At 38.5% G+C, this 16,882-nt stretch overlaps 1 protein-coding gene across 3 annotated transcripts in view; it reads left to right on the top strand.

The window, feature by feature from the left end:
* The window catches only part of Abcb11 (ATP binding cassette subfamily B member 11), a 93,041-nt gene that overhangs the window by 47,443 nt on the left and 28,716 nt on the right, over window positions 1–16,882 (top strand). For all 3 annotated transcript variants that reach the window (XM_034495608.2, XM_076928862.1, XM_076928861.1), the window contains 7 exons: window positions 1,151–1,261; window positions 2,508–2,633; window positions 4,080–4,283; window positions 7,195–7,365; window positions 7,784–7,985; window positions 9,928–9,997; window positions 14,027–14,126. In XM_034495608.2, the coding sequence (XP_034351499.1) occupies window positions 1,151–1,261; window positions 2,508–2,633; window positions 4,080–4,283; window positions 7,195–7,365; window positions 7,784–7,985; window positions 9,928–9,997; window positions 14,027–14,126 (984 nt within the window). The remainder of the gene's footprint in view (window positions 1–1,150; window positions 1,262–2,507; window positions 2,634–4,079; window positions 4,284–7,194; window positions 7,366–7,783; window positions 7,986–9,927; window positions 9,998–14,026; window positions 14,127–16,882) is intronic.

Raw genomic sequence — 16,882 nt, 5'->3', positions numbered from 1 at the left:
ATCAAGTGATGCCTGCAAAGCTTCTGTGAAATCAACTGAGAATTAAGACATTTACATTTTATTTTATTATTCTTATTAAACACTTGAGAAAAAGGAAATAGACTCCAGTATATCCTCTGAGGGGGCTATCGTCATGAATTCCTATTACTACTGTGGATGATGGACAAACTTGAACCTGGAATGTCCTAAGAGGAACAGGTGGCCCTCTTCCTTGTCTGGTTAGCCAGAATGGTTGTTTTAGAGCAGTCTCGTTAGTAACAGCAGAGTGAGGTCAGGGTACAGCTGAAAGTTGGTGATATGGGACATTTTGTGGACACTTAACTTTGTTCATCATCTGCATTGCCTGCCAAATGTGTTAGCAGCCCCAGCCTAGCTGGCCAGCTATATTACCCTGGGCAGGAAACACTCTCAGAGGTTCCCCCCTGTCTAACTAGAATATTGCAATAATGTAAATGCAAAGAGTACATTAAAACACTTTGTACTTTGCCTCCCATCATCCCAGTAATATAATACATTACAATGAATACTAACCATATTAGTATTGTTCATTATGTGTCAATAAACAATGGTTTTATAATATTATATAATATCAGCAATCTATAGGCTTATGGTAATAATGTAACAAATAATATCAATTAAATAAAACTCTCTGCTATTGTATCAAAGTCACATTCAATAATAGTATATTGTAATATAATAATAATATGATAGTAACTCAACAACCTCAACAGTAAGTAGTAACTGGTATCACTCTTGTAAATATGGAATATTGAAGTGATTTATCTTTATACATCTCTGCAATATTTTACCCAGAAAGGTTATGCTTTAAAATTTTTTATTAGATTCATTCATTTTACTTTTGTGTGTATTTTGCCTGCATGTATGTGTGTGCACTACATGTATCCCTGGTGCTTGTGGAAGTCAAAAGAGAAAGGGAATATCAGAAGCCTTGGCAACAAAGTTATGGATGATTGTGATTATCATGGGGTGCTGGGAATTGAGCCGGGGTCCTTTGCAGGAGCAGTGAGTGCTTTTAACTACTGAGGTATCTCTCCAGCCCCAGTTTTACTTTGTGCGTTAACCAATATCAAGATGGATACAACATGCACGTGGTATGCATTGTCACAAGTACAATATCTTTGCACTCCAGCAACCCGTCATCGACTGCATGTCAGGAGATGGCTACAAGCTTGACCGAGTCAAGGGTGAAATCGAGTTCCACAATGTGACCTTCCACTATCCGTCTCGGCCAGATGTGATGGTGAGTGTCTACCTTTGGCCTGATGTTTTTGGCTCTTGAGTAATTCATTTCCAGATCCACACACTGTTTTCTAAGTGCTGACTCCGTTTTCTGGAACAGAGGACAGGAATGTGTTTCTCTGGAAGTGTCCTTTGGTATTGTGCCAACTTAGGGACACGGTGAATGTCTTAGTGATGATTATAATGTGCAAATCTCTCTGGGTGGAACACGGTCTGGCATGAGGCACAGGCTGAGACATGTGATCCTCTGTTGAAATGAGTGACAGATCCTGCCATTCTAGGTATGTGGTAAGGCAATCAAAACAATCAGGTAGCACGGCTTTCAATCACCATATCCTTGGAAACCACAGAAGCTGGTGCGGAGTGAGGGAGGCAGTGTGACCAGCAGAGCTAGCAGCTGTGAGCAGCTTTGCATTAGTCCTTGTAGGAAGGCCACATGGTGTTGTCACTCTCTTGCATCTTGGGCTCCGTGATTGTCCAGGGCACACAGTAAGGGAGATATACTGTTTTCTAGCACTTATGAGGCAATATCATTAGAGGTAACTCCACTCTACAGGAAAGTCCAATCAGCTCTCTTGAATGAACTAGCTTTGAAATAATGCTTGTATTCATCCAGAACTTAGCATCTCTGTTTTCCTTTTATTGATATTTTCATTATATTCACAAAACTAAATCCTATTTCACCTACTAACATTTAGTCCATGCCCTTCACAGGGCTTTAGACCTAAAAACACAGCACACACATTTATTAGGAAAACTTATCCAAATAATATACTCACATACCATTCAAACATCATCAAATTGGTTTAATACTGACCATCAGTCCATGAATTATCATTACACTTGTGACTTACAGGAGCTTCTTATTTAACTAATTGAGATTGACTCTTTGGGGTATCCCAGTATGTCAGATGTATTTTAAATTAGAGTTTGAGGCATAAATTTAAAGGTGACCCTTGCTTACTTACTGGGGTTATTACATTATCATCTTTATTGTTGGGCACAGCTATAAAGCAACATGCTAATGGCAAAGCCTCTTTCCAGACAGTCTTCTTTTGTTGTTGATGGATAGATATATGTGGACAGTGCTGAGGAGCATAAGTAAACACGCATACACATTCGCACTTATGCAGGAGGCATAGATACAGGACACAAATCCTCGAGAAGCGTCCTGTGTATGGTCTCATTGCTTGGTTAAGTGTACAATGACATTATAAACTTTTTTAAAAATGTTCTTTCTTCCCCAGATTTTAAATAACCTCTGCATGGTCATTAAGCCAGGGGAAACTACAGCTCTGGTGGGATCCAGTGGGGCTGGGAAGAGTACAGCACTACAGCTCATTCAGAGATTCTATGACCCCTGTGAAGGCATGGTGTGTATTTCCAGAAACTTCTCAACATGGAGGGGCAAGGGAATACAAGTGGTGGTGTTGTCGAACTGATTTTTTAAAAATTAATGGCATTTAACATTTTCCTATAATGCTTGCTTGCTTGCTTTTTTTATTTCTTTTCCTTCCTTCCTTCCTTCCTTCCTTCCTTCCTTTCTTTGTTCACATTTTTAGTTTGTTCACATTTATAGTTTCAACTGCTTTGAGCAGCAAAGTGTTATTTGATGAACCAGATTTAAAAGCAAGATTTACTATAAAGCACACATACAAGATGGAGGCTACTGTTTACTTTTTTGACAAATAATACAAATATATTTTATTTGAAATAAACAAAAATGCTTACACATCTTTCATTTGCAAACAAACTCCTGCTTGACTATATTACTGAGAAAGAAAACAAAGCTGAAGCAAAACACCCTTCTGTTTTAACTTGTATTTGGGGACAGGTAGGAAGACACTGCTTGGTTTCTTTTTAAAAATATCACCTTCCCTTAAGGCCTGGTCATAGAAGTGTAAACCATGTAAATGAATCCACCGTTACCAGTTGTCATAGGTCATATCACATTGCCTGTGTGTTCTGAGAACACACACACACACACACACACACACACACACAAACACACACACACCTGGCAATATACTTGGGAAGGTAGCTATATCACAGTTACATATGAGTTCTAGGCAGGTAGGATGGAGAAAGAATAACTTGGAATGAATTTTACATCCTGTTTAGAAGAAAGCACTAGTATGCTCTGAAATTCCAAGTTCTGACAGACAGATACTGTCTGGACGCCTTCCTTTTCACTTTGGTTCATTATAGCTTTGTGAGGGACACAGCTGCTTATTCATCTGCTTACAGAACAATCCCACCAGAGAGCATAAAGCAAAGATACCTATTATTCCCTCAATGTCTGTGTTTTCAAGTTTATATTCTACAACATCTACAGTATGTCAGCAGTTCTCAAATATGAAAGAGCAATACTAACCAGCAATACTCTTCTAAAAATGCCAACATCTGTTGAGGCATTCCTGCAGGTATTGCCACTGGCAGGAAATACTGTTTACTTTTATTGTATCTTTTTAAGCCCCATTTTTTTTTGGACACAAGCCAAAAGTCAACAAACATATTCAGAGTCTGGTGAACAACTGTTTACTGTCTTAAGAAATTAAAAATATGCTCATTCTGAGGCTAGCAGTGAGAAATTAAGTGACTTTTACACTGTCTATGTTTCTACAATGAATTTCTGTACAGCTAAACTCAATTCAATTGCACACTGACATCGTTGTACAACAGGCCCACTTCCATGGAAATCGTTTTTATTATGGTCTTCTTATACTCTGGTTATTCTTCCCAGTGGCCAAGCATCACCTAACTTTATGGTTCCAAAGCTTGAAGGACACCAAGTTGTGTGATGCTCTTCTGCTCTCTAGGTGACTCTGGATGGCCATGACATTCGTTCTCTTAACATCCGGTGGCTGAGAGATCAAATTGGGGTTGTGGAACAGGAGCCAGTTCTGTTCTCCACCACTATCGCAGAAAACATCCGTTTTGGCCGAGAAGATGCAACAATGGAAGACATAATCCAAGCTGCCAAGGATGCTAATGCATACAACTTCATTATGGCCCTGCCACAGGTACCCTACCTACAGTCCAGGAGAGTGCAGAAGTCATCAAAGGAAGAATTAGTTCTTTTCATTTGAATCCTCAATCCTTAAACTCTTAGTGGCACACTCTAGATTTATGCCTAGAAATGTCCTATGCTTTTCCTTTCATGTAAAAATACATTGTCTATATGGTTGGCATCTATGAAAGTAGAGCTCTCTCTTTTAAAAAAATGTCCCTTTGGTATAGATATAATTTCTTGGTCTATCTATTAAGCACATATTGAAAATTTTGCAATATTTGTCATGAAGCAGTGCTTAAGAAATATTTGGTTTTGCTTATTAATCACTTTTCAGTTACTTTGACAAACTATCCAAGAATAACAAGTTATAAGGAGGAAAATTTATCCAGGCCTGTGGTTTCGGAGGCTCTAAAGGTCAGCTGTTTCCCTTGCTCGTGGCAAGATAGAACATCACAGTGGGGGAGGCCATAGTAGAGCATGACAACTCACCTTTCAGAAGCCAAGAGGCAGAAAGAGAGAGAGGAAGGGCTAGAGTCATAATGTCTGTTTCAAGGATATATCCACCATCCCTCAGCCCCATCCCTATTCAGTGGATTAACTTCCTCCCACAGTTACTTTTAAAGGTTCTATTGGCTCTCAATAATGTCACAAGATGGTAAAAAAGAAAAAAGAAAAAAAGAAAAAACTTGATTAGAAGCAACTTCAGAGAGGAAGGATTTCTAACAGTTTGAGGATACGGTCCAACATGGCAGGGTTAGCATGGTGGATGAACATGGCAGGGTTAGCATGGTGGTGTGAACATGGCAGGGTTAGCATGGTGGATGAACATAGCAGGGTTAGCATGGTAGTGTGAACATGGCAGGGTTAGCATGGTGGATGAACATGGCAGGGTTAGCATGGTGGATGAACTTGGCAGGGTTAGCATGGTGGTGTGAACATGGCAGGGTTAGCATGGTGGATGAACTTGGCAGGGTTAGCATGGTGGTGTGAACATGGCAGGGTTAGCATGGTGGTGTAAACATGGCCAGGTTAGCATGATGGTATGAACACGACATGGCTGATCACACTTATGTGTGGACAGGAAACAGAGAGATGAATGTTTGGGCTGAGCTGGCTTTTTATTTGTTTTGTTTTGTTTTGTTTTTCATCCCAGCTCAGGGGAGAGTGGTCATTCACAGATTACCATTTCTGGAGGTACCCTCAAAAGTGCCCAAATGTGTGTCTCCTAGGGGGTTTCAAATTCATCAAGTTGGCAACATTAGCCATTGCAGAGAACATTTAAGATCTAGACCATAACTACCACTGCCCGCGTGCTTTGGTTTTCTTATGCTTACACAGCTTAACTACTGTTGCTTTTAGACATGAACCTTGTAAATTCAAGAGTTCTTCATTATGTCTCCATTCTTTTATGATCACCACGTCTATGTTTGACATTATGATCTTTACATCACAAGGCGATTACTAATGATATAAGTATGGCTTTTAATACATGGCAGGCTTTGTTCTAGTACTTCCCATGTATTAGTTCATTTAACTCTCACAACCAACTTTGTCAGTAGCAACTACTATTATGTGCATCTGCAGATGAAGAATAGTGTTCTGTGAGGTCAAATTCTAATATATATATTATATATGTTATATATATATAATATATATACATATATGTGTGTATATTACAATATATACAATATCTAAAAAGGAAAGTCACAACAGATCCAGTTCCAGAGACACTGACCTTGAAAATATCTCATGCCCCCTTTGTCTTAGGGTTTTATTGCTGTGAAGAGACACCATGACCACAGCAACACTTATAAAGGACAACATTCAACAGGGGCTAGCTTACAGTTCAAAGGTTTAGTCCATTATGTTCATGACTTGAAGCATGGTGACACACAGAGAGACATGGTGCTGGAGAGTTAGCTGAGAGTTATACATATGAATCCACAGGTAGTGGGAAGATAGAGAGCCACTGGGTCTGACCTGAGCTTCTGAAACCTCAAAGCACACCCCCCCCCAACCTCCAGTGACACGCTTCCTCCAATAAGGCCACACCTACTCCAACAAGGCCACACATACTAATCCTTTTAAACGATGCCACTCCCTCTGAGTTTATGGAAGCAATTTTCATCCAAACACCACACCTTCTACATCACTGTTTTGATAGCATTGTCATTATGAGGATGCTATAGACTAGTAGCTAATGAGACTAATGCTTTAGAATGATTCTGTCTCAATATCAAACCAGCTTCTCCACCTTCTAGCTCTATGAGCTTCAGGCAGGCTAGTTTAACCCTTTGTGTTCAAAATTTCCTTGTTCAACCATTACGACAAATTATACTACTTGCCCCCTGAGGTTCTGTGAGGACTACATGAGATGATATATGTAGAATTTTAGCACCATGCTTTTTTTTTTTATCTGTGGTAAGGAGCTTAACCCTTATTAGCTGATACTCTGAAAGTCAAGAATCTGACTTCTAATACTCCATTGTTAAATTTCGATGTGGACTTAGTTCTGTGGGATATTAGGTCAGGACTAGCTGTGACAGCAGGAGTATAAAACTAGCTTTATCTTTTGTTCATAATATAAAGACAACTTTAGTATTATGTTTTGCTTTGTGTTCAGTAGGAAAAAAGAGAAAAGACTGGAATGTGACTTAAGTCCCCTAGGATGGAGTTTCAAGATTGATCAATTTTCATTTTGGCTGACAATTTTCATTTAAGCATGAACTAAAAAGAGACATTCACACAGTTCAATGTAATCATTATCTCACATACAAATATTGATTGGCTAGTTCTTTCGGAAAAGGGTATTTCTTTCAGTAAAAGTTGGACCTGTAAAAATTCACACTGGAGAAAAAACTTAGAAGGGATACTGGATTGCTGTCTGAAGCCATCAAATTCATCTTCCTCATGATTCCTAGAAATTTGACACCCTTGTTGGAGAAGGAGGAGGCCAGATGAGTGGTGGACAGAAGCAGAGGATAGCCATCGCCCGAGCCCTTATACGGAATCCCAAGATCCTGCTTCTGGACATGGCTACTTCGGCACTGGACAATGAGAGTGAAGCCAGAGTACAGAGAGCACTGAATAAGGTTTGTGGAAAGTCAATTCATCTTTACAGGTCCTTCAAGAAGGGAGTAAAACTAGCAGGTCAATATATTCAGTCTGAAAATTTATAAAATATCGGTCAATTACCATCTATTTAGTGATGAATAGAACACGGTTATGATTTACTCACCAAAGATGCAACATAAAATTAAAACTCCTATGAAGTGCAACATGATTCATCCCCATTTTATTAAACTATTGATTAATTACCACAATAAGGTCAATCTGTGATGTGACTTATGGCTACAAGAAACTGATGACTACTTCTGATATATGCACAGCCTGGGTAAGGATATTCCTAGGATCCAAAGCAGACTTCCTTGTGAGCTCAGGGATAGTATGAAGGTTGGCATTGGCGCTGACCTATAGTCTGGTTTAAGAGTACGTCTTGTCGTCTTACAGATCCAACATGGACACACAATCATCTCGGTTGCCCATCGCCTGTCAACAGTCAGAGCTGCAGATGTGATCGTTGGTTTTGAGCATGGAGCAGCTGTGGAAAGAGGCACCCATGAAGAGCTGTTAGAAAGAAAAGGTGTCTACTTCATGCTTGTGACCCTGCAAAGCCAAGGAGATAATGCCCTTAAAGAAACAGGCAAAAAGGGCAAGTATCTCTTTCTCTTTGGCCTGTATATTCTACTAAATAATTAACATTTATGGTGACGAATGAATTTATATGCTTGTGAGTATGCATTGATTATTCATGCAAAGCCCAGCAAACATTATGCAGTTGATAAGTGAAAAAAAATAAAACAAAGAAGGCTAAGTTATCTGATCAAGTCACAGAGCTAACTAAACCCAAGGGTTTTGGCTTTCAATTCTACCATTATTTTTTAAGTAGAAAAGGCTGCCTAGATGTGTCAGGCATAGGAAGGATTCTCATTATTATTGCATGAATTAAACAATGACTAAATGTTTAGCACTTACTTTCAAATGGAGATAGACACTCCAGACCTTACTATGCCTTCCTTTTCTCCATCTGAACTTTCGGACTTAGTGGTTATACAGAGCTAATTAATCACCCACTTTTGACTTTCTTCACCATTTCCCATGGACTCATGTACAGAATTAGGCATAACTATTGCATGTTTAACACATAAAATCTAAGAAAGTTTTGAAAGTTTGCTGGTTTTCCATTAATTAATTAATTAATTAATTTTATTTATTTATTTACATTCCAGCTGTTGCTCTCTCTTCCCAGTACCCCCTCCCACAGTTCCTCCTCCCATTCATCCTCCCCCTTGCCTCTGAGGGGGTGCTCCCCCTCCAACAAGCCTCCCCCTTTACTGGGGTCTCAAGTCTCTTGAGGATTAAGTGCATCTTTTACCACTGAGGCCAGACCAGGCAGTCCTCTGCTATATATGTGTCAAGGGCCTCAGATCAGCCAGTGTATGCTCCTGGTTGGTGGCTCAGGTTCTGGGAGCTCCCTGGGGTCTGGGTTAGTTGAGACTGCTGGTATTCCTATGGGATTGCCCTCCCCTTCAACTTCTTCAGTCCTTTCCCTAATTCAACCATAGGGGTCCCCGACTTCAGTCTAATGGTTGGGTGAAGTATCTTCTTCTGTCTCAGTGAGCTGCTGGTAGGGACAGCCATGCTAGGCTCCCATCTATAAGCACATCATAGCATCAGTAATAGTGTCAGGTCTTGGTTCCCTGCCATGAGATGGATCCCAAGTTGGGCTGGCCATTGGACTGCCTTTCCTTCAGTCTTTTCTCCATTTTTGTCCCGGTAGTTGTTTTAGACAGGAACAATTCTGGGTCAGACATTTTGACTATGGGTTAGTAACCTGGTCCCTTCACTTGAGGCCCTGCCTATCTACTGGAGGTGGACTCTCTGAGTTCCCTCTCCCCATTTTTGGGCATTTTAGCTAATGTCACCCAACTCCAAGGTCTCTGGTACTTTCTAGAGGGTCCGCACTTCTCTGTCTTCTCAAGGCTGAATATTTCCATTCATTCTCCTGGCCCTCTGGGCTTCTCTCCTAACCCAAATCCAAAAGGACATGCATGGTATGTACTCACTGACAAATGCATATTAGCCAGAAAGTACAGAAAACCTAGGATACAACCCACAGACCATAAGAAGTGTAACACACAGAAAGACCCAAGTGAGGAGGCTTCAATCATATTTAGAAGGGGGAAGAAAATAATCATGGGAGGTAGCAGGAGGGAGGGATCTGGGTGGGAGAGGAGATGGGGAAGGGAAAAGGTGAACAGGATCAGGTGTGGGGGTGGGTAGAGGAGAAGCCCAGAGGGCCAGGAGAATGAATGGAAATTATTATTTTTTTTAAAATTCATACTAAAAGAGTCTTATGTCTATAGAAAAAAACAGCCAGCAGCCATTTCACACAAGTCAATCTTACTGAGTATTTTGGTTTTTTTTAGCATGTTGGACAAATTTCAAGTTTTTATTAATTTATTTTATTGCAATAAGTCAACAAGATGTCTGGGTATCCAATGCAGTAATTACCTTGTAGGCAACCAGAAATTTCTGTGTAAATAAGGCCATGCTTATTGTGTGTTCTAAGGAATGGCTCATGTGTTAAATAGGAAAAGATGCAACTGAAGGTGGTACACTTGAGAGGAGCTTTTCCAGAGGCAGCTATCGGGATAGTTTAAGGTAAGCACAAGCCATATGATTTTGAAGGTTTTTTTTTTTTTTTTTTTTTTTTTATTTTTAAGAGCCTTCTGCACATGTGGTGCTTTGGCAATATCTCAGGTCCAAGAAGGAAACCCTATAGCAGACTCCAGGTCCTATGATATAAGAATATGTCAATGGGTTTAACTTGGTCTTTTCAGTCTGTTGAGAGAGGACCATGCTGGAGGGCTCTCCTATTATTGAGCTTAGAATAGAGATTTTATTTTATTTGTTTTAATTTTAATGGTATATGCATGGATGTTTTGCCTGTATGTATTTTGTGTGTGCCTGGTGACTACAGAGGCCTGAAGAGGGAATTGGACTCTCTGAGTCTGGAGTTACAAATGGTTGTGAACCACCATGTGGGTGCTGGGAATTTAAACCTGGAGAGCAGCAAAAGGCTCTTACCCACTGAGCCATCTCTCCACTCCCTAGAATCTGGATTTTAAAAACTACTATGTTAACTTGGCACTGTGGTGCATATCCATATCTTTGGGAGGCTGAAGTAGCAAGATTGCACAATCAAAGCTAGCTTAGACTACCACATGAAACTGTATCTCGGGAGAAAACTTATAAACAATTATAAACAAACAAACAAACAAACTGCCAAGCACCTACTCTTTCCCCACCAAACTTAACCAGTTTGAAACACTCCTATATGAAGGTCATCTTCATCTGTTTAGCTCTGTTCTTTATCTTTAGTGAGAGGCAATTAAACTACTAATACTTCTGTTCCCAGAGTGATGCGTTTGGACTTAAATCATTTCTTAACTGGATGGACTAAAATGGATGTTTAAGCTTTTAAAGAGGATGTCCTCTAATGAGATATTTATTTTCCTGGACTTACATTTGTACATATTCACTTTCAAAACATATTTTGGAGTGTGCTGTTAGTGAGACTGTACAAATCATCATTTATGTTGGCTTAAGAATGTTACTAAAAAATTTTCTGGCGTTAAAAGTTATGTATTAAAAAAATCTCTCCAGAAATATTTGTCTGTTTTCATAAAAATATGGTTAAGACTTTTTCTGCTTCAATCAGAAAACTAGTAATAAGTTACAGTTGATGCATCTCTTTGCCATTGGCCTTACCATTTCTAAGACATTAAATACAAGACTGTGCTCAAAGCAACGACTTAGTATAGGACTAGCTCATTCAAGATGGCTGCTCTTTTCCTGAAGGAAGTTAATTAAGTTTGCTTAAAATAGAACATTCTGATAACAACTTCATGTAGTCAAAGTGAGTTTATTTATTGGTAATTTTCAAAGAATTTACTAAAAAGTATCTTCATGTATTTCAAACATAGATTTTCTTATTTACACTAATGTATTTTATCTTTATAGTCTAGATTTTCAGGCTTGGTTATTTTGTTTTGTTTTCAGAAAGAAATCTACTACAGAAAAAGAAAATAATTTAAGGAGTGTTAGTTTTATTGAGCTGGAAAACAGCAATAGCTTTGAATTACTTTATGTAATATATAGAGTAATTAGTAAGTATATAGAGTAATTACTCTATATAGTATAAGATATAAAAATTACTAGAATTATTAGGCAAGTTTTATAGACATGTGGGACTATGTTTGATCCTGACAGCGTGTTTAATCATGAGTAAAAGACATGATTCACAACTTGAAGATGACTACTTCTCTTAAACACAAAAATGTCTGGGTACCTCTCTCTGATTTTGAGTTAGAATAACATGTATCTTGTGGTCATGTCAGCAAACAAGTAAATGTTTTATTTATTTTTAAGAACAAAATTCTGACTGTTCAAAGTAGTTTATGATGAGAAAGAAATAACCATTTTCACACAGGTGTCTCTTATCTGGCTACACTTCCCACAAGTTCTACATTTTAATAACTAGTACTAAAAAAAAATACCCAGAAAGACAATCTGCACTCAAAAAGTAGCTATTAACCTCTTGCAGAGAAGGATTTATAACTTTGAATAAGGAGTTCTATTAAAAATATCTCATTGTTTGCTCTGACAGGATTTTCTCCTGGATGATGACTAGATGAAATGTTAATTTGTATCTTGCTTCTTGGGCTGTAGTCTTCTAACAGCTGAGTCTTTCTTCAGCAATATATTTTACGTTCAAAAACAAGCTGGTTGGCAACAGAAAATAATTTTCTAAATAATAATGTTGAAAAAAGAGAGAAAGAACATTTATTTCACCAAATTAGCTCTTTTTCTTTGCAATAAAAAGTGGTACACAATTTTTGACTAAGTGAGGATTTCTTAAAGAGAGTGCTGTATAAGTTCTGGTCAGGAATGTGATGGAATCTTACCATAGCGTTTCTGATAAACCAGACTGAGGACTAGCTGGGAGGCAGAGCCCACTTACTGTTCATAGTCTCATAACAGTCTATCCTAGAGAGGTGGAGGAATTTGAGGAAAAGAAAAGAGGGAGATTTAAAAAGTACAAGGTTAAGATAGTAGAAATCTGAAGGAATTCATAGACAAGTCTTCTTATGTATAGATCTAGAAGTTGAATACTCAATTGAATATTGACATTCTCTCCTTTCTTGTATATTCCTACCTTGGTGTCAATTGCTGTGAATTTGATTAGACCTATGATTTTGAGTCTCACTCATAACATACAATCTATGACACTCCATAATCACTCCAGGTGACACAGCCTATTCTTCATAGTCTGGAGATGTCCTAGTGTTCATTACCTAGCCCAAAGGAATAACTCCATATGCATCCTCTACATATCAGAGTGAGTGAGAATGAATTCAATATCTCAGGTTAGGTTAGGGACAGGGAATCAGGTTTCAAGAGTGATTTTGTGCTTGGTCATAATGAGATATGGCAAGAGTTTGAATGTGAAAAATTAAAGAAGACATGCGACTTCTGCAAATGCATAGTGTTGAACATAGGTGATTAAGAGGGTAGTCATTCATACAGTACAGGACAAAATTAGCATAATGAAGTTGACATATTATTGATTTCTCGGAAAGTCTGGATGGTGACAGACACCGTCTTGGCATTTGTTTTAGTCTAATTTCCCCTGCATACAAATAATAAGGGGCATGAAATCATTCTGTCTAGAGTTGGAACAATTGACATGCTCCCCTCACCTCCACTATCTCTCTCCTTACCTTGTACTATGTCAAACTAAGTCCTCAAAACTCAGCTTTACCTATTCAAAACTTCCACACAGCACCCACCAGACTTTCCTTCACACTAGCTTTGATTATATACCTTATTCTCCTGTAGAGTCTAAACTCCTTGAGAAAGATGACTAGTCTTTAAGTTTCTGCTAGCACCTAACATTGGATTTTTCCATGAGGTAGGAACATAACAAACTGCAGCTGAATGAACAAATGCATTAAGCTAAAGTCTGTCTCAGTAAGATGGTTGTTGATTCATTTCTGTGAGCAGTACATTACCTGGAGATAAACTTCATCCAACCTAACTTGGAAGCTCCTTGGCCTGGTTGTCATGCGATCTACAAAACCTGGAGGTTGTCTCACAAGGAACCCTATTTTTCTTTCTGTTATCTCACTTGTATCCAGGTGACATCACCCTAAAGGGGAGAAAGATAGGAAGAGGGATAAAGAGAGGGAAAGGGAGAGAGACATAGAGACAAACAGAGAGCCTAGAAACTATACCCTAATCCAGAAGGAAATACAAATGCCCAACCATCACCTTTGCCATGGTAGGGGCTGGCAGAACCATGTGGGCTCTGAAGACATTTGAGTTCCGAGCTGTTTTTAGTAGGTAAATGGGAAACATTGCTCATTCCATCCTCTCCCTCCCTGGTTACACACTGAGTATGGATCCACTAGTGACAGAGCTTGGGGGTCAAGAGAAATCTACCCAACTTATTCTGACACAAGAGAAACTTCATCAGACTCAAGTTGGAAGCTCCCTTGCCCTGGTTGTCATGTGACCCACCAAACATTTCTCTTGACTTGATGTGTGGTATAAACCAGGATACCAGCTGAGTCCCTTTGCAATCTGCTTGCCATCTACAAGCCTGTCCTGTCTTGCTGTGTTTTCCAGAGCTTCCATCCGACAACGCTCCAAGTCTCAGCTGTCTCTTCTGGCACATGAACCTCCACTGGCTATAGCTGATCACAAATCCTCCCTCAAAGACAGTAAGGTCAGACACCCCTTGTTCTGAGGTGGGGTTGGGGCATGGGAGAAATCTTTCCCAGGGGTCTTATTTATCTTTAGGCATACATGCTTCCTAGATGTATAGTAATGGCTTACCAAGTCAGACCAAATAGGAGAACACTAGGACCTGGTGAAAACTCTATAGTTTACAACCCCTCCCCCGCAAAAAAAGCACAGATTCTTTTAATTACTTTGAAGAACATATATTACATTAAACTGAATTGTTAAGGGATACCTACCAATTTTTTAGATGAATAATTATAATAAGCACAGGCAATACGTTTCTTAAACATGCATAGCAAATTATTTGCTTGTATGGAGGTAAATTTTTAAAGTTTTAAACAATACCGGAAATCATTTTTTTTTCCTCACACTTTAAAATTTTCTCTTAGTTGGTGAAGTTACTTGATGAGACTAGACCTTATACAAATTGCCACAAGTTTTAAATTGCAAAAGGTACACTATTCTACTGTTTGGGACATTATCTTTCTTATAAGGGAACATGTATCAAACTACAAGTATTCCCCAACCTAGATGTGCTCACTTTTGATCTTCTACATGGCGTTCATTGGACTCCTTCATGGAACTCTTAAATTTGGAATCCATGCTCTCTTCTCTTATTAAATTTTAGGCTCCTTAGACTTCCTGGTCCTTCATATCTGTGTTGAGTTGCCAAAGGTACTTTGCCCAGTGCCTGAATTAAGCAGGGTATCAAGAGGTTTTTGTTTGCTTGTTTTAACTGGAATAAAAAAAAAAAAAATGGAGTTTCTGTGATTAAAATGAAGCTCACATTCTTCCATGTATCAAATCAAATAAGCCAAAGAATAGTTTAATTACAAGTACATCTATTATGCATGATGTAATTTCAAAATGTCCTCAATAAGATCCCAACTTGTGAATCCATTAAGACATCCTTACAAACACTGGCTCACAAAGGAGAAATTTGGGACAAATTCTTGAATGATACCTTTTAAGACCTTGTGAAAGATGGGTCATTGAGACTCTCTCCTGTCTTGTTCTAACAGAGGTTGAATAGAGTCTCAATGTTGAATAAATCATTTCTGTAAATACCTTAGAGCCCTCTTTCTCAGGATGAATCAGAATGAGGGAACACAAGATGTAAGGATGGCTCCTTCCTGCATCTTGCTGTCAGAGGTGCATCTCCTCTTTTGGGGCTAAAATTAATGGTTTCACTTACGTTCATAGCACTAGGAAGAAAACAGTTGAGATCATTTCGCTGTTGCCTGGTTCAGCTTTTAAAAGACACCATTTTATATTTTCCCTAGTAAAGGAGATAACAATGAAAAACAGGGAAAAAGGTGTTGAGAAGCTGATCCATTGTTCAAGCTCCAAAAGGAAACGATCTGGGATTTCTTGTGTATACAGTAACTGTATCGGTGGAAGAAAAAATGTAAAGGAAAACAATATAATATAATCTGGCTAATGAAATTTCCATTTCTTGCTTTCTTCTTGACTAATAGGATTTTCAATCCTAAAGAGCTCTGTATAAGAGAGTGTGGCTTGGTTTTAGTATTTCAAAGTATCTTAACATTTGTGTCTACAAGATCAAGCTGAATTCCTGTTCTTTCTCACTCGGATGTCATCTTCTGTAGACCAGGAAATGCTCTGCTCTGGCTCTGTGGTGTTCCTAAAGAGTCTACTTCCACAAAGCAATTACCTCCACCTTGTGGTCTCTTGGAGTATTTACAGAACATTTAGAAGGGCTGAGGCTTGTTATGAGTCTGTCTAAACTCTAGGTGGGATGACTCATTGACGGTGTCAGTTAATGATAGAGCTAAGCTGTTCTCCTTCTCCAAGCTGTCTGTATCTTTAGCTTCCATAAGTGGGATGAGATGATAAATATCCTATCAGGTTAAGTTTAGTATTAAGAGTAGAAATTTCAGTCTGTAATATTTATAAATCTCCTTCCTTCTTTCTTTCTTTAAAAAAAATTATTTATTTATTTTATGTATAGAAGTACACTGTCACTCTCTTCAGACACACCAGAATAGGGCAGCAGATCTCATTACAGATGGCTGTAAGTCACCACATGGTTGCTGGGAATTGAACTCAGGACCTCTGGAAGAGTAGTCAGTGTTCTTAACCACTGACTACTCTAATACCCATGAATCCTTTTTCAGTAAGCCAAAAAACAAAAGATAGAATATATATAAATCAACTCAGGTTGCAATATATTAGAATCTTGTAGCTTCATCACAGGTGACTTGTGATGAAGTCCTATCTCAGAGATAGCACAGAGACAGGATTCATAAAAATGGCTATCAGTGTTGGCTCATCTGGAAAAGCTTGGCCTTTTTTAGCATAAATATTATCTTATTATTAAATCTTAGAGTTATTATCCAGGTAGAAGATCCTATTATTAGAATGCAGAAACCCGTATAAGAAAGTATAGAAAGAAGGAGACAAAATTCCAGGAAGTTTGATCTCCCCCTGGCCCACACAAGAGATCAAAGAAAAAACAAAAAACTAGAACAATACTGTCACATATGGAACCATCTATATAGTAGATAGGAGACCACTGTATTTTCTAGAATGACTTTATTAGTTACACACACACACATTTACATATATATGCATATATAATACATATTTTATTTCTCTGCTGCTCATTTAGACATAACAAATAAAATTTAATAAAATAATCCACTGTCTGAGGACAGGCTTTCTGTACCACTCAGGTTGTTTTAGGACAGTAGAATATAACTTTCTTTAAGATAATTT

The sequence above is a fragment of the Arvicanthis niloticus genome, chromosome 2 (assembly GCF_011762505.2).
Source record: "Arvicanthis niloticus isolate mArvNil1 chromosome 2, mArvNil1.pat.X, whole genome shotgun sequence".
Classification (NCBI taxonomy): Eukaryota; Metazoa; Chordata; class Mammalia; order Rodentia; family Muridae; genus Arvicanthis; species Arvicanthis niloticus.
Note: the sequence above shows the minus strand (reverse complement) of the source record. Positions and strands in the feature narration are given on the sequence as shown.